Here is an 18,935-nt window from a genome sequence, read left to right as displayed (position 1 = left end):
TATGAAATAATGAATGAGGCTAAAGGCAGCAAATGGTGCAGCCAGGAGGCTGCTGAACCACTCACCTATTCCATATGCGTAATTGATAAAAATTATCCACTTTGAAAACAAAATTTAATCTTATTTTTCAAAAAGAATGTGTTGAATATGGTTAACTGAAAACGTTTCTTATCCAATGTGTAGAAGTGTTATTAACAGAATTTAAAAAATTGTGGAATGTAATCGAATATATCATTAAGCACTTCTCCTTGAGTGTAAACCATTCAAAACATTAAAATAATTATGACTGCTAATTATATGTATTTACTGATATAAGTTTATAACCAATTCTTAACATTCCTTCAAAATCTGGATATCTGCCTTGAATAATATATGGCCTTTAGTGTAATTTTTTTCTTTGTGTTCTAGTGACTTAGTAATTATATTCATAGTCAAATATTCCTAAAAGACCGAAAGTCGGTCATAAATTCTGTACATATGTTGAGGAATAACATATCATAATAATGTATGTATCTCTTTCACTTATTATTCTTTTCTCATCATTAATTACTCCTGTTGTTTAAAGTTTCCAAGTGAGTTATTTTATCTTTTATTTCATGCTCCCCATTTTTACGCATCTATGGTAAAACTTCATGTGTAACCCATTTTTAAATTGTTTAGCTATTTTTTGGTGATTTTAAAATCAAGAAGTAGAGGCAACCCTCATTGATCAATAATGAATTTTTTTCATTATAACTCACACCCTCCAGATTGGATGGGCTTAAATTTTCTAAAATTGTTCTGTCATCTTCAACTATTTGTTGGAAAGTTTTATCTACTTTTTTTACATTCTAAAACTACTGCAACATCTTTAGCTTTAAACCAATGATTATATTGTTCATCAGTAACCATAAACATATGTTAATTATTATATGAAAGTTTTTGTGGATGAAGTAGCCTTTTGTTATGCCATATCGATGATGACTACCTTTGATAAAAATAGCTTTTTTTAAATTTTTTAATTTATATTAGCAACAACACACACACACATATAAATACATACACACACACATACACACAAACACATACATACATACATACATACACACACACATATATATATATATATATATATATATATATATATATATATATTCAGTATCTGCTTTATTTCTGTTATCCGCAACTACTATTTGCAGAAACAACAATAGTAGAAGGACCTTCATTGAAATAGATGAAAAATATTGTAAACTTAATATAAAATCACGCAGTCTAGATGTATTGTGAGGAAATGAGAAATCATGTATATTTATTAATGAACCTCATATATATATATATATATATATATACACACACATATGTATATACATGAAATGATAATTAAATGGACACCCTAGCTGCAAAGAGAATTGATATACTTCATAGGGGACATGAAAATGTGTGCCCCAACTGAGACTCGAACCCAGGATGTCCTACTTACATGACAGATACTCTATCCATCTGAGCCACCGAAGGCACAGAGGATAGCGCGCCTGCAAGGATTTATCCTTTACTCTCACGGGGATCATGCAAGGGATAAGTCCAGATGAAATAGAGTTTCAAGGATTATTATGTAGGAAATAATACAACTAGAAATATTTTTATAGCAGCATTCACTACATCAAATGCAAAGCTTAGGTTGCACGATATGTTAGATAAACTAGGAGAAGGAATTGAGAATTGTATATTTTGCTGCAGACTGTGGAGTATATGTTCTTAATGGTGAAAATCCTGTGGAACTGAGTTATATGTTAGGTGAATGGACACATGACTCAGAAGATAATAAATGAACTGGGTTTCAACAGGACCAAAATCTAACTATTATGTGAAAATTATGAAGGATTCGCTTTAAACTGTAACAAACTTCAAAATTTGAATGATGATGTTATGATAATATTAATTGAGGATGAAGTAAAGAATAAAATACAATTAGAGTACAATCAAATAACTAGAGATGTAAATACTAAATATTTAGTCAACAAACAAATTAAAAAGGAATTCTTATATCAATATGATAAAACACCTATTTTAGTAAGTGTTTTATATAAGAATAAAGGTTGTGAATATTTTCATAATAGATTTTGAGATACGATAAGTTTGGATCTCGATAGTGAATTGGCAGTAATTTTACCAGACATACATTTGAAAATAGTTAGTAATTGGTACTTTCAGTATTTTGAAGATGGAAATATCAAACTGTTATAAAGAAAAAATGATAATAACGATAATGAATTTCATCATTTGGAATTTTTGGTTTAAATTAGCTCAATTCACTATGGAATTATAGATTCTCTGAAACCATAGCCTAAAAATTGTTGGATTTAAAAATTCTCTATTTTATTAAATTAATCCTAGTGCAGCCAAAGAGTGTCCAGATAAGAAATGCAGTAAGGAGTAAGTTAGTACATTGGATGCAACCAGATGGTTTTTAATAGTGCAACCTTTTTTTCAGCAAGTTAACTGGTTTTTTATTTTGATTATTTTGATTAGCTGGTGTATAAAGACCACAAAGTGGGTTAATCACACCTTGAGTTTTTATATGCTAGCTGATTAAACCATTCAAAATCAAAAACTTGTTAATTCATTGAAAAAAAAGGTTGTAGTATTAAAAACCACCTGAGTGCATCCATTGTACCCACTTAGTACTGTCGACGCCATTAATTCTGACCCTTTCACTCTTACTCACTCGCTGACACTGAGCCCTTTGTTGTCGTTTCCACTTCGTTTAACGGCTCCGAACCGACTGAGCATGGTGTAACATTGACCTATTTGGTCATACGAAAGAGACTGCCTGGGGGACTAAATACAGGCCTTCTCTCTGAAATATTAACCACTTTCTAACGTTCCAATGTTACACACATTGAGTTCTTCTTAAGGGGCAGCCAAAACTAAAAGCCATTTTGTAAAATGATGAAACCCCACAGCAGTTGCCTAATCCACAATCTTTTATCGTGCAGACGACTTGTTTCGAAACACTTATAATTCCATCATTTGATGTAAACTGTAATAATGAAAATATTGTGTTATACGACAGTGGGAGCGGATCCTTGATCTGAAATGTCATGAAAAGACCTGTGTGGCTAAAATTTATAAAATGAATTGAAATAAATTAAAAGAGAGAACAGGACATTACCAACAAATGAACTCACTTAACCATCTGAGATCATCCTCACCCCAACATTCTCATAGGCTCTGTGTCAAATGCATAAAAGAATCTAGAAAAGTCTCTAAGTAGGCTGTTTATGTTTTCTTATTGGCAACGTTACGTAGCGCTCTGTATGAAAATCACTGGCTGTGCTGTGTGCAGTCTGTGGCTAGTTTACATTGTTGTCTGCCATTGTAGTGTTGGGCTGTTGGCTGTGAACAGCGCGTAGCGTTGCGCAGTTGGAGGTGAGCCGCCAGCAGTGGTGGATGTGGGGAGAGAGATGGCGGAGTTTGGAAATTTGTAAGACTGGATGTCATGAACTGCTATATATATTATGACTATTAAGGTAAATACATTGTTCGTTCTCTATTAAAATCTTTCATTTGCTAACTATCCCTATCAGTACTTAGTACCTTCCGTAGTTTGAATCTTTTATTTAGCTGGCAGTAGTGGCGCTCACTGTATTGCAGTAGTTCGAGTAATGAAGATTTTTGTGAGGTATTCCAGACACTAATGCATTGTTATTACAGCTAATGCAACAAATGGAACAAAATCAGAGAGAAACACAGCAAAAGCTTCAAAAGTTAGACACAATGTAACAAAATCTTCAAAAGTTAGACACAATGGAACAACACCAGAGACAAACACAGCAAAAGCTTCAAAAGTTAGACACAATGGAACAAAATCTTCAAAAGTTAGACACAATGGAACAACACCAGAGACAAACACAGCAAAAGCTTCAAAAGTTAGACACAATGGAACAAAATCTTCAAAAGTTAGACACAATGGAACAAAATCTTCAAAAGGTAGACACCACACTTGAACAAACACGTGAAGATTTAACTACTGAGTTACATAAAATCGAATCGAAATGTCAAAAAGTCTGTAATGACGTAAAAACACAAATTTGTGAGCCTTTCCAACCTATTTTCTCGCGTCATGAAAATGCATTACAGAATCACGAAGCAGCCACAAAAGAACTGCGAACTACTGTTCATGAAAATCATGAGACCTTGCAAGCTAAAATTGACTCAGTTGCATCTACCGATTCGGTTATGCAACTTGCAAAACTCAGGAAAAATTAAAGGACACACTAGATACAATTTCAACACAAATGGACACTGAAACTTGGTTCAAAAAAACATACAGAAGAAATAACTTCACTAACGGATAAAGTAGCCGAACTTTCAGATCAGTTCACTAACTTATCTACAAAGGTAGATGATGATCTGAATGACACAAGACCTGTAGCCATCACTGTCACAGAAGAGTATGAACAAATTAAGAAATTCAAACAAAATCAGAATCAAATTAATACGCAACACAAAAGAGAAATCCGGGAAGTACAAGATCAGTTGGCACAAGTAATACAAAAATTACATATTTCAGAGGACACTCGCGCTCCAACACGGGAAGAGGGACATAGAAATACGGAACAACCACAAAATAATAACACAGGACACTTTGGAAATTATGAAAGAAATTGGCAAGGCGCACCGAATTTTGAGATGGAACCGCCGAAACGACGTAACAATGACCGACATGTGACTCGCCGACATGATGATTTTGACTATAAGCTGTTCATTACTACACGTAAATTCAAAACATTTAAGAATTCTGGTAACGACATTCATCCACAAGCATGGCTCCATCAATTCTCTCATTGTTTTCCTCCCAACTGGTCGTTAGAGCACAGATTAGAATTTATGTGTGGCTACTTAGAGAATGAACCAGCTGAAAGAATGCGATCGGTCGTTCACAATTGTCACAGTGAAGGAGAATTTTACCATGCGTTCCTCTCAGCATATTGGTCTCAAGCTACACAAGACCGAGTAAAACATAGCATCATGATGATGAAACACTTTGAACAGTCTGAATTTTCCAGTCTTGTCAAATATTTTGAAGACATGTTGCATAAGAATCAATATCTTTCAAACCCATACAGCCCTTCAGAACTCATCCACATTAGCTTAATGAAATTGTCTGAACATTTAAGAAATATTATTTTGGCAGGACGTTGCAAAGACGACATTGAAGCTTTTCAGGGGCTCTTACAAGAATTGGAAATTGACACTGACAATCGCAGAACGCGAAAACAGGAACACAACAATTACAGGTCACATCCGTCACAATTCCGCGATGACAGAAATAATAACTGGACGCGACAAGGCTATTCTTACAACGGAAATCGTGACCAAAACAGACACCACCCATATGACAACCGTTGGCGGAGTAGTGATAATTACAGGGAAAGATCACCTCTCCGCAGTAATGACTATCACAGAGATAATCAGAGAAACAGACAATTTGGGAACCAAAACAATTATTATTACGGGAGACAGAATAACTTTAGATGCAAAGGTCCAGAGCGCAGTTACGATTCAGGGAGAAATTCTCCACCACTTAACCGACAAGAAAGAAACTACAGGAACTACCGACATGACGACAGACGATGTGATCGTAACGACAGACCTGAATTTCATCAGAACTGGCGGGATTTAAACAGGGCAGGGCCCTCTGGGCAAGGTGAATTTGTAGAAGTTAGGTCTCCTAATCCCAGTAACGACGCGCGCCAACAAAGAAACAGACAATGACTCGCACCGCAGGCAGCCACTTGTGCCTGCTGGCTCAGGGAAAAATAACATAGACGCTAACCTTGAGAAAAATTCCGGTATCCTTTACTGGCGTACACCACATGATAATTGCGTTAAAGTTGAAACTCTGCGTACTAGGAAGAGCAAAGGGTTACACCACATTTCACATGTAAAACCATTTATTGAGAGATAATCTGCTTTTTAACTTTGTCTTTGCCATATAACTTTCCACTTTACATTGCTAGTATGATTTGTCAGACTTAGAATCTGTTAACATGCAACAATGTTTGAAGTTAAATAGCCAGTCAAGAACCAAGAGAACTTATTTAAACAGAAATTACGAATGCATTGTTATTGCAAACAGACGACACAGTGTAATTGTGTGTGTACATTCTTGCTTGTTAGTTGCACGATTACGTAACGACTATAAGGCTCACATACTTAGAACATTTACCAGTACTGCTAATGAGATTTTAATGCAACATTTTGGTTTACTTGAAAATACATTCTGGATTTAAAGTACTTTCTGTGAGATACCAGATGACACAGTGGTTAGTTTATGTGACAGCTACACGATTTTATCACGACGCTACTTATGAGCGACAATTTACAATGTTGCTTTTGCGGTGTTTCTGTTTTATATCTGCACAGTTTTTCTGAATTATTCTGGGAAGTAAAACATGTTTTAGTAGTAACTTTTGTGGTATAGCTACAATGAGACAGCCTCTTTCGTAGCACAACAATACGTTACATTATAGTACTTTCTTGATCACGGTAAGGTACGTAATAATTTCGATATCTATACGCAAAGCATTTCACTTTCGTTTATGATGAGGTAAGTACATTGACTTCAGCAGAACTTTGCTTACAGAGGACAATAACTACGGCAGTTCCACAGAATTATCTTACAGCAAGACGCACATTTAGCGCTACAGTACACGCATTTGAGTGCTTAATTTCGTACTTAAACCATTTATTTTTCAAGATTTTTGAATTACAAAGAAAGTTTTCCGTGATACATTTCATTCCATTGCTGTAATCTGTAACACCTGAGGATATAATTACATTAATCCTCAGGGGGTACACGCCTACTTTGTGTACCATGTGTTTGGCAAGCACAAGGAGCCCTAGCTAATATGGTATTTGCTTATACAACTTTACACATCGGTACCATATTTCTGTAATAGAATTACACAGCTATCTGATTATTTAACAGAGAAATAAACATATTTTTTACAACATCAGTGACACATGTTTACACAATTACACAGTTGGATAACTTCACACTTATGAAACTGTATTTTGTCGGTACTGTGTGAACTGTTCATATTTTTTTGGAACCATTGTGATACTATGAGAGCTTTGAATGATGTATTTGGTATGAGATCATGATTTTTAAAGTACGTTTGAGGTAGATGACACTACTGAAATGAGAAGAGAATTTTCTTTAGGTTTTGAAATTATTGCAGAAAGTTACGACGTTTTTGAGATTTGACTGAGGTGTTATGATGTTATTATTACGACGACGATGTGTATTATGCTGCTGAGGTATGTTTATGATTAATAGGCTGATGCTATATGAGTTATTTTATTATGCTACGTATCTATTGTGATGAAATATTGAAGAAGTGTCGACGAATATGTATATGTGTAATAAGGTATGGAATAATGAGTAGTGGTTAGGGATGCTGATTTGTGAAAAAGGTTGTTGGAAACCAAGAATCGTACTTTAAGAGTTATGAAATGTGTGTAAATGCGTGAAAGTATTACAACGCCGACGAAATTTTTGGACACTGTATTATCAATAGGATTTTGTTTCTACAGATTTGTAACTCAAATTCTTGACCTGTGAAATATTTTTATATGAGACTGTCACTGTAGCGGAAACTGCTGTCGTAAATATTTCCATAAGAAAGTTAAGTGACCACCTGCACGTAATGCGTCGTGGGCACCCAGCTGTATCAGACGCCTGGAGAAAAAGCCATTAGTGTGTGCCTTTTCAGAGGCACATGCAGAAAAAAAAGGGATGCCATTATCCTCACTATTGACATTCCTTTGTAGAAAGCATCGCAAATACAACACGCTCAAACTTAAAAACATATGATTATATTGTGGAGCTCTTGATTTATGATATTTACTAAAATGCCTAATGAAACGATGAGAAACATTTGAAGGCTATTGTCTTGCTAGTTGAGAGAAATGCCATATGGCTTGCTTTATGTATTTATTTACTCATTTTGTTTAATATTAAGTTTCTAGCTGCAGCAGCATTGGTTAAAATAAAATTTAAGAGATGTACTAATATAAATACTTTATGCCTACAGATACAGTAAATAATTTTATGATCTATTCAAAAAAAATGAAGGAGAATAAAAAGACGTTTCCCTTCACAGGAATTGCATACAGAATTTTCTTTTCAACTACTTGGTAATTTTTTTGGTAGAATAACTTCTTGTGGTGCACCACTTTAATTACATAGGCATTAAGATATGAATATACATTTCCCTTGTCTGCATTGTTGTCTTCAATGTAATATTTTTTCTGCTTGAGCTATGTCATGTTCAGATGTAAGTTATTGCATTTGCTGCTGTTGTTTGCCAGGCATAGTGCTACTAATTTTCACTTTGTATTACTCTGTTAAGCTAGTTTTACTACAGATTTATTTTTCTTGTTGCTGCACATTGGCTCATATTAGTTGTAATGTTGCATTGCTTGGTAATTTAGATTTACTGTAGCTTTCTTTGCAATTTTCCATTTTTTTTTGTCATTGCTGTTTGTGTGAATTGTTTTGTGCTGCTGCATTGCCTCGTCCCTTAGTTTAGCATCTGAGCTCAGTAGATTTAAGTTAGTTTAAGAGGGGGTAGCCTATAAGAGAATGAGTTGTGATGAATTTGAAGAAATGCACTGAGAGGCTATACGAGAAAAGTACAGAAAGCAGGTATAGATAGGACTTTTGGAAATAATGAAGAACGAAGGGAGATCTCCGAGAAGTAAAGAAAGTTTTGTTTGCAAAATACTGCAGTAAAACAAATCTTGTCCTTTCCTTGTATTATTCCGCTATATGTTTGTGTACCCTTGTGTATTTATGTTCTTCCTGTATTTATATGTTTATCTGATAAGACTTATGTTGTAGAATTTTTCTAATACTTAGCTACATGAACTATGATGAGGAATACTGTTATCCTCAAATATAATTTGCATTAATAATATGTTATTTACTTTGTAAAGATGTTTAGACATTATTTATTCTGTTTTGTTTTAATGCTCATGTGTGAAGTTGATGTCTCAATAATTATTCTGATTTTTTATGTATTTACTTATGTCATAATTCCTGTAACACTGATGTATATGTTTATTTCTATTCCGTTGTAAAGCCTGTACTACAAATGTTATCTGTATTGTTATGTTCTTTAATGATGTATTTTGTACCTTTGTAATTGTATTCTTATGTTATAAAATTGTAATTTACACCAGTTCATCATATTATTAACTTGTAAGTTACATTTCACTACACACATTTCTGTTGGTCATAGTATATGGACAATATGTGAGAAGTAGGGACTGTTAGTGTTTGCACGTGTGTTAATAATTCAGCAAGGGACTGGATAACAGCATTGTTGGTTCTAAGGACAATTCCAAAACACTTTGTGAGTGCACAAGTGGTGGTTATGGACTTGCTATATTATCTGCAAGACTCTTCAATGGTGATTGTGCACCCGCACAGTCACAACAGATGGCTGCTGGCCATCCCTACAAGGTCTACAGTGGGTCTGCATCTCTGATGGCCCACCAGTATCATTATTTCTACAAGGACTGCAGTGGGTCTGCATCTCTGGTGGCCCACCAATACCAGAATCTCTACCGGGACTACAGTGGGTCTGCTCTGTGATGACCTACCTACCAATCTTCTTCAAAACGTCGAATGACTCCGCTGTGGATTTGCTCTGTTGTGGCCCATTACCTGTCAGCATGTCAAGAGTCAGCACTGTCTTTCCGTTGGAAGGAAAACACTACTTCTTCAAGACTGCATGGAAATCCACTACTTCCGAGTGCATTGTCTTTTACTGCTCAGACTTTGAGAAGAGAAACGGCAGTTTTACTGTGATGAATGATCAGGACTGTCTTTATGGACTGTGAGAAAATTTTAGCTTTTGACCAACATTGTATTAATAAGTGTGTGCATTTGATATCTTTCTTACTGTAATTATGAAAAATTTTTTCAAATCTTTATTGGCCAGTTCCCAAAACAATTTATAAAATTTTGTGGGGAGCATGGGGGCTATGTAAGTAGGCTGTTTATGTTTTCTTATTGGCAACGTTACGTAGCGCTCTGTATGAAAATCACTGGCTGTGCTGTGTGCAGTCTGTGGCTAGTTTACATTGTTGTCTGCCATTGTAGTGTTGGGCTGTTGGCTGTGAACAGCGCGTAGCGTTGCGCAGTTGGAGGTGAGCCGCCAGCAGTGGTGGATGTGGGGAGAGAGATGGCGGAGTTTGGAAATTTGTAAGACTGGATGTCATGAACTGCTATATATATTATGACTATTAAGGTAAATACACTCCTGGAAATGGAAAAAAGAACACATTGACACCAGTGTGTCAGACACACCATACTTGCTCTGGACACTGCGAGAGGGCTGTACAAGCAATGATCACACGCACGGCACAGTGGACACACCAGGAACCGCGGTGTTGGCCGTCGAATGGCGCTAGCTGCGCAGCATTTGTGCACCGCCGCCGTCAGTGTCAGTCAGTTTGCCGTGGCATACGGAATTCCATCGCAGTCTTTAACACTGGTAGCATGCCGCGACAGCGTGGACGTGAACCGTATGTGCAGTTGACGGACTTTGAGCGAGGGCGTATAGTGGGCATGCGGGAGGCCGGGTGGACGTACCGCCGAATTGCTCAACACGTGGGGCGTGAGGTCTCCACAGTACATCGATGTTGTCGCCAGTGGTCGGCGGAAGGTGCACGTGCCCGTCGACCTGGGACTGGACCGCAGCGACGCACGGATCCACGCCAAGACCGTAGGATCCTAAGCAGTGCCGTAGGGGACCGCACCGCCACTTCCCAGCAAATTAGGGGCACTGTTGCTTCTGGGGTATCGGCGAGGACCATTCGCAACCGTCTCCATGAAGCTGGGCTACGGTCCCACACACCGTTAGGCCGTCTTCCGCTCACGCCCCAACATCGTGCAGCCCGCCTCCAGTGGTGTCGCGACAGGCGTGAATGGAGGGACGAATGGAGACGTGTTGTCTTCAGCGATGACAGTCGCTTCTGCCTTGGTGCCAATGATGGTCGTATGCGTGTTTGGCGCCGTGCAGGTGTGCGCCACAATCAGGACTGTATACGACCGAGACACACAGGGCCAACACCCGGCATCATGGTGTGGGGAGCAATCTCCTACACTGGCCGTACACCACTGGTGATCGTCGAGGGGACACTGAATAGTGCACGGTACATCCAAACCGTCATCGAACCCATCGTTCTACCATTCCTAGACCGGGAAGGGAACTTGCTGTTCCAACAGGACAATGCACGTCCGCATGCATCCTGTGCCACCCAACGTGCTCTAGAAGGTGTAAGTCAACTACCCTGGCCAGCAAGATATCCGGATCTGTCCCCCATTGAGCATGTTTGGGACTGGATGAAGCGTCGTCTCACGCGGTCTGCACGTCCAGCACGAACTCTGGTCCAACTGAGGCGCCAGGTGGAAATGGCATGGCAAGCCGTTCCACAGGACTACATCCAGCATCTCTACGATCGTCTCCATGGGAGAATAGCAGCCTGCATTGCTGCGAAAGGTGGATATACACTGTACTAGTGCCGACATTGTGCATGCTCTGTTGCCTGTGTCTATGTGCCTGTGGTTCTGTCAGTGTGATCATGTGATGTATCTGACCCCAGGAATGTGTCAATAAAGTTTCCCCTTCCTGGGACAATGAATTCACGGTGTTCTTATTTCAATTTCCAGGAGTGTACATTGTTCGTTCTCTATTAAAATCTTTCATTTGCTAACTATCCCTATCAGTAGTTAGTGCCTTCCGTAGTTTGAATCTTTTATTTAGCTGGCAGTAGTGGCGCTTGCTGTATTGCAGTAGTTCGAGTAATTAAGATTTTTGTGAGGTAAGTGATTTGTGAAAGGTATAGGTTAATGTTAGTCAGGGCCATTCTTTTGTAGGGATTTTTGAAAGTCAGATTGCGTTGCGCTAAAAATATTGTGTGTCAGTTTAAGCACAGTCCTATATAATTTTTCAAAGGGGACGTTTCATAAGTCCAAAAAGCTGACATGGTGACAGGACACCAAAAGTCACCAGAGTGAAAAATTGAAATTTCAATAAGAGGGGGGGGGGGGGGGGGGGGAGGGGGGGGAGGTCACATATTGAGTGGAATTACACATAAATTTCATAAAAACCATTTCCTCGTTCTGTGGGACCAGGAACACAACAACAAACGCGATTGGTGAACTGTTCACACTGGAAAAGACTTTAAGTATCCCACCTTTCATAACCCTGGGTTCGGTGTGGGGCGGCGGAGGGGTGGGTGGAGTGCTGTGGCATGTTGTGGCGTTGTGAACCACTGAGGGCTACAGTGGGACGAAGTCTCTCCGTAGCTTCTAGGTTCCCGGTTCAATCCCACCAATGTTCATTCCTATCCTCTCCATGCAGTTAATAAACGCCCTTCCCTGCGTCACAAAAATACTTCAGGTAATTATGACATTATTCAGGAAGGTTAAGTTGTCCATGTAACGTAATTTTCGTTGTTTTCTTATGAATATACAATTCGTCTTCCCTCTTAATGTTGTAGTAGTTCCGTCTCCTTTCTGCTGTTATTTCCAGCTTTTCCCGCTAAACAACTGACACTCACATATCTGTTTCATACCACGCCTGCGCTATGGGTCGTATGAGGCCTCATTGCTGACAACTGTTATTTACTGTTACGTAGTGTCCCTGTTTGTTCCCGATCGTGTACATATGCGAATGGGCTTTTATGAAGTACATGTAAGTAATTCCAGGCAATATGTGATTTCTCTCTCGTCCTCCCTCTTTGTTTACACGTTTCAAGATTCTGGTGACTTGGTGTCTGATCGTGATATCCGCTTTTTCGGATTTTTTAAGGTCCCTTTTATCCATTTGACACAGAACGTTTGGTTCCATGAGAATGTTGGGGTGAGGATGAGCTAAAATGGTTAAGTGATTTTATTTGTTGGTAATGTCCAATTCTCTCTTTTAATTTATTTTAGAAATTTTAGCTACACGGGTCTTTTCATGACATTTGAGACTCAAGGATCCGCTCGCACTGTCGTATAACACAATATTTTCATTATTACAGTTTACATCAGATGATGAAGTTGTAAGTGTTCCGAAACTAGTCGCGTCCACGATAGATGGTTGTGGATTAAGCAACTGTTGTGCGGTTTCTTCATTTTACAAAATAGTTGTACGCATGCTCCGAGTTTGGAATGATTCAGACGATTCCTTCTGAGTGTTGCAAATTTTCACAAAAAGTGTAGTGTACAATAGCTCACCAGACTTACTATCGCACGTTGCATATTTTGCACATTTTTATTAATGCAAGTATTTGGCTGACTTGAAGACGGCCGCTTGACCGCTTATGGTTGTGTGTGAATAAATACGCATAACAGCAGGTTTTGGTAGTTTCAAGATTTCCAGTCTTTACGATTAAATATTTACTAACTAACTCAAGAAGAAATATGAGTAATAGACAAAACTTGGAGTTTCATAAATTAAGACAGTTAATACGAAGCGCAGACTATTCTTGAACACCCTAATCCTGTTAAATCTGGCACACGTTTAATGCTTGGATATATTTCTTGGCTACACACAAAGTAGGACGAAATCAGCTCAACGACAAACATGAGCCTTCTCTGTCTGATATGCACATGGTGCGTAAGTGTTTACACAGTGCATACAGAAATCGATAAACCCTGAATTTGTGCAGCAACAGACTCATATACCTAAACTGCACTAAATTACTTGTACATTGATTGTGATCGGGAATAGAAAATTAAACGCGTAAGAGACAATCAGAGAATGTGCAAAGGGGCGTGGTCAAGGATAACTAGACAACGTGAGATCAAACTCGCCAGCTAATTGTGTAATTGAATTACGTTATACGAAAAGAGGAACTCGTGGAGTCGTTGCCCCGCAGGAAGTTTTAAGTTAGTGATGCAAAGACAAAATATTTACAGGGTGTTTCAAAAAGACCGGTATATTTGAAACGGCAATAAAAACTAAACGAGCAGCGATAGAAATACACCGTTTGTTGCAATATGCTTGGGACAACAGTACATTTTCAGGCAGACAAACTTTCGAAATTACAGTAGTTACAATTTTCAATAACAAATGGCGCTGCGGTCTGGGAAACTCTATAGTACGATATTTTCCACATATCCACCATGCGTAGCAATAATATGGCGTAGTCTCTGAATGAAATTACCCGAAACCTTTGACAACGTGTCTGGCGGAATGGCTTCACATGCAGATGAGATGTACTGCTTCAGCTCTTCAATTGTTTCTGGATTCTGGCGATACACCTGGTCTTTCAAGTGTCCCCACAGAAAGAAGTCACAGGGGTTCATGTCTGGCGAATAGGGAGGCCAATCCACGCCGCCTCCTGTATGTTTCGGATAGCCCAAAGCAATCACACGATCATCGAAATATTCATTCAGGAAATTAAAGACGTCGGCCGTGCGATGTGGCCGGGCACCATCTTGCATAGACCACGAGGTGTTCGCAGTGTCGTCTAAGGCAGTTTGTACCGCCACAAATTCACGAAGAATGTCCAGGTAGCGTGATGCAGTAATCTTTTCGGATCTGAAAAATGAGCCAATGATTCCTTTGGAAGAAATGGCGGCCCAGACCAGTACTTTTTGAGGATGTAGGGACGATGGGACTGCAACATGGGGCTTTTCGGTTCCCCATATGCGCCAGTTCTGTTTATTGACGAAGCCGTCCAGGTAAAAATAAGCTTCGTCAGTAAACCAAATGCTGCCCACATGCATATCGCCGTCATCAATCCTGTGCGCTATATCGTTAGCGAATGTCTCTCGTGCAGCAATGGCAGCAGCGCTGAGGGGTTGCCGCGTTTGAATTTTGTATGGATAGAGGTGTAAACTCTGGAGCATGAGACGATACGTGGACATTGGCGTCATTTGGACCGCAGCTGCAACACGGCGAACGGAAACCCGAGGCCGCTGTTGGATCACCTGCTGCACTAGCTGCGCGTTGCCCTCTGCAGTTGCCGTACGCGGTCGCCCTACCTTTCCAGCACGTTCATCCGTCACGTTCCCAGTCCGTTGAAATTTTTCAAACAGATACTCTATTGTATCGCTTTTCGGTCCTTTGGTTACATTAAACTTCCGTTGAAAACTTCGTCTTGTTGCAACAACACTGTGTTCTAGGCGGTGGAATTCCAACACCAGAAAAATCCTCTGTTCTAAGGAATAAACCATGTTGTCTACAGCACACTTGCACGTTGTGAACAGCACACGCTTACAGCAGAAAGACGACGTACAGAATGGCGCACCCACAGACTGCGTTGTCTTCTATATCTTTCACATCACTTGCAGCGCCATCTGTTGTTGAAAATTGTAACTACTGTAATTTTGAAAGTTTGTCCGCCTGAAAATGTAATGTTGTCCCGAGCATATTGCAACAAACGGTGTATTTCTATCGCTGCTCGTTTAGTTTTTATTGCCGTTTCAAATATACCGGTCATTTCTGAAACACCCTGTATTATACACTTTTTGGACGGATAAAGATACCTACAGAGGTACAAATATTGACCTGGGGTCGTATGATAACAACCGTTATACGATGCTTGGGGTCGCTATCGAACACGTAGCTGTGACCCCCGAGACGGCGTGCGCGGCAGCCTGACTTACCGACGTTCAGAGCTGCCAGTAAGGCTGCGGCTGTAGGTGGAGCGGCCTGCATTGCGTCGCGCTGTCGCGGTCCCTGAGTCGCGCGCCGCACTCGCTGGTAGGCGACACACTGGGTCACGCTGCGAGACGTGACGTCACACGCGATTACGAGCACTTAAAAACACACCTGGCAATTAAGCACTAAGTACGAAATGAGATAACTGTTATCATATACATTTGAAGGGCATTCCCAGCTCTTACGTTTGCTTTACGTGAAATTTTCCGCCTTTTAAGCGCCTTCTGGCCACAGTGGACAAATAATTGTACTAGAATGAAATTTTCACTCTACAGCGGAGTGTGCGCTAATATGAAACTTCCTGTCAGATTTAAACTGTGTGCCGGACCGAGACTCGAACTCGGGACCTTTGCCTTTTGCGGGCAAGTGCTCTACCGACTGAGCTACCCAAGCAAGGTCCCGAGTTCGAGTCTCGGTCCGACACACAGTTTTAATCTGCCAGGAAGTTTCAAATAATTGTACTTTTCTACTTGCCGCCACATGATGCGAGTCAGTATATTCCGATACACAAATACGAAGAGACGGAGTACTGTTGTGGATTTTCTTAGTCGATCAGCTCTACAGAAGAGAAAGAGCCTACAAATAAACATTTAGAAATTTTACAAGAACGATGTCTGGGTGTTCCGTTATATGTGCGTCATGATCCTTGGCGTATATTTGACACATGACACTTCTGAATTGAGCCGTTTAACCACAAAATGAAACAATACTATGAGAAGATGACAAGAAAAAGTCGAAACGTTTTCAAAAATATACACAGCATCAACACAAGACACTTACCCGTTTTTGCAACATTCTTGCGCATTTTTGTCAACGTTTCACGGTGTAGATTACATTTCTTAATTGCAGTTACCGGTCCCAGCCGATTTGTGGCATCTTAAGATTCAAAACACAGAATTACGGTTGCTACGAAAAACGTCAGTCTATGCATGTGGATACAATCATTATCTATACTGTCCTGTTCATAAAATTACGAAACAGGAACACTGTCCTCTTTCACGACACAATTCTGCCTATCTGTCTTCTTAACAAACGCTGGCGTGTCAGACTTAAAGACGAAAGTAGCTTTCACGTTATGAGTCAACCAAGTAACATAGCTCCATGAAATTTGGACCACACTGAGAAGGAACTGCTATTGCGTAGTACAGAACAAAACAGAAGAAAATACCCTACTAGACGAATAGAACTGACACGTTCATTCAAAGACAATAATTACACAGAAGTTATCGTAATGATTTCTGGCGCACTGAACATTACAAAACGTGCCACATGGTTGTGTCATCACCACTGACGGCGTTGTATGCCCTGCAACGTGCTCTCACGCTGGGCGCAAGGCTGATAAAGTTCATATGCTAATTCGTTGCATTTCAATACCAGCGCGCTTGACAACGTTGTTGTTCCACGTGGACGTGCTGCGTCACGTTTCCCCGACGCATCGCAGACGTGATCCCTGGCATTTAAGTAGGGCGAACGGGAGCTCGACCGAAAATACTCTCGGTACAAGAGCTATTCCAGGTTCGCAGTCTAATGTGGTCGCTCGTCGTTATCCGCAAAAATGAAGTCAGCCACGAATGCTCCCCTGGAAAGTCGCTCGTTTAGCCGGAATACGGTGCCACGGTAACGTTTGTAGGTTACCAGTAGCAATAAGGGACGGCCGTCACTTAGAGTATCAGGTTGCACTGATAAGAACTTCCTGTGTCACGTTACCCACCTCGACTCCTTGATGCCCCCAGTCCCTCTACGCTAGAGACCCACTGGAAATCCATCGACATCACCCAGTGGGTCACTCAGGCAATTTGCGCTAATGACCATAGACGTTTTGCGCCCTCAAAAACCACCACTCAGGCAATTGTGTGACTTACATTCAATGTAACTCTGTACTCGTCACGTGATATAAAAATGGCGGTAACCACCTGTCTCCCTCCCCTCCCCACCTCTCCAGACCAATGAGAGTGATCTTCATATTTTATAGCTGTGACACTAATGTGGAAAGCATTCACACTGCAACTGAGCCGCAAACGGAGAGGATCAGACTGTCTCTATTTGTTAGTAACAAATTAGGTTAAGGAACGTCACATGAGTTCTATTAACACCAATTACATGTTAACGTCATTCGAGGCACCAGCACAGAGCACACGCAGGAAAATATAGAAGTAGGCTCATTCTTCCACCATTTTAGGTATTTTTCCAAAAAATTGGTCTGAGCACTATGGGACTTAACTGCTGAGGTCATAAGTCCCGTAGAACTTAAAACTACTTAAACCTAACTAACCTATGGACCTCACACACATCCATGCCCGAGGTAGGATTCAAACCTGCAACCGTAGCGGTAGGGCGGCTCCAGACTGTAACACCTACAACCGCTCGGCCACTCCAGCCGGCGTATTTTTCCATATTTTGCGTAATTTTCACGCGTTTTCGTATTTTTACCGGGTTTTTCCACAGTTTTACGTATTTTGACGAATCACACAAGATTCAGCCCAGTGCTCCCGACGTCGCGTCAACGTCCGTCAGACAATCGCCATGCAGTGTGTGCCCCCAGTTAGTTAGCACTGCTATTGAAGCACACCTCCCTAACTCCATCTATTGTAACTGGGACACAACAGAGCTGGGAACCATTGAGAGAGTTTGTGGGCTGTGTCTATTTGTTAATAAAACATTGAGGTCTGTTTGTTAATAACGGTGTAATATTTTATCATTAGAAACACCAGATGAGGCTGCACCCAAACACATATGTAAGTACCCTTATTCCTCCCAAATTTTACGTATTTCTTCCGTATTTTCCACAATTTTACGCATTTTACACAGTAAAGCGAGTTCTGACCCGCCGCCTCAACGTCTCGTCAGCATCACATCGCATCACGTCACGGCATCACTTCGCGACGATGCGTCGCAGCTGCGCCTCGTGTCGACGTCATGATGCTCTAGCCAGTCACAGTGTAGAATGTGTCCCGATTCATTTATCATTCCTAAGCCGCCAATCCATTGCTTGTGTGTGTGTGTGTGTGTGTGTGTGTGTGTGTGTGACATGATAGTATCAGAAACGGACACATAGCAACTTCTATCGACACTAACTATTTCCAGCCAAATATGAAAGGGTAATCAATACCACTACATTTCAAGATTGTATGGCGTTATTCTAAAAGTCTGATGCCTCCAACCAAAGGTACTGTATGTGTGTAATTCAACGCCACAAAATACACATCCGGAGACATAGTC

General features: G+C 40.1%; 1 protein-coding gene across 2 annotated transcripts in view; it reads right to left on the bottom strand.

Moving 5' to 3' along the window:
• LOC126457810 (lysosomal acid glucosylceramidase-like) overlaps positions 1 to 18,935 on the bottom strand; it is a 394,424-nt gene that overhangs the window by 198,476 nt on the left and 177,013 nt on the right. The window contains exon 1 of one of the 2 annotated variants that reach the window (XM_050094423.1): positions 15,662 to 15,767. The exons of the other annotated variant lie outside the window; for it this stretch is intronic. Coding sequence (XP_049950380.1) covers positions 15,662 to 15,713 — 52 coding nt within the window. The 5' untranslated portion in view covers positions 15,714 to 15,767. Of the gene's footprint in view, positions 1 to 15,661; positions 15,768 to 18,935 lie in introns of those variants that run through there. 2 annotated transcript variants of the gene reach the window in all.

This window comes from Schistocerca serialis, chromosome 2 (assembly GCF_023864345.2).
Source record: "Schistocerca serialis cubense isolate TAMUIC-IGC-003099 chromosome 2, iqSchSeri2.2, whole genome shotgun sequence".
Taxonomy (NCBI): domain Eukaryota; kingdom Metazoa; phylum Arthropoda; class Insecta; order Orthoptera; family Acrididae; genus Schistocerca; species Schistocerca serialis.
The sequence above is the reverse complement of the archived record's forward strand: the minus strand, read 5'-3'. Positions and strand labels throughout refer to the sequence as shown.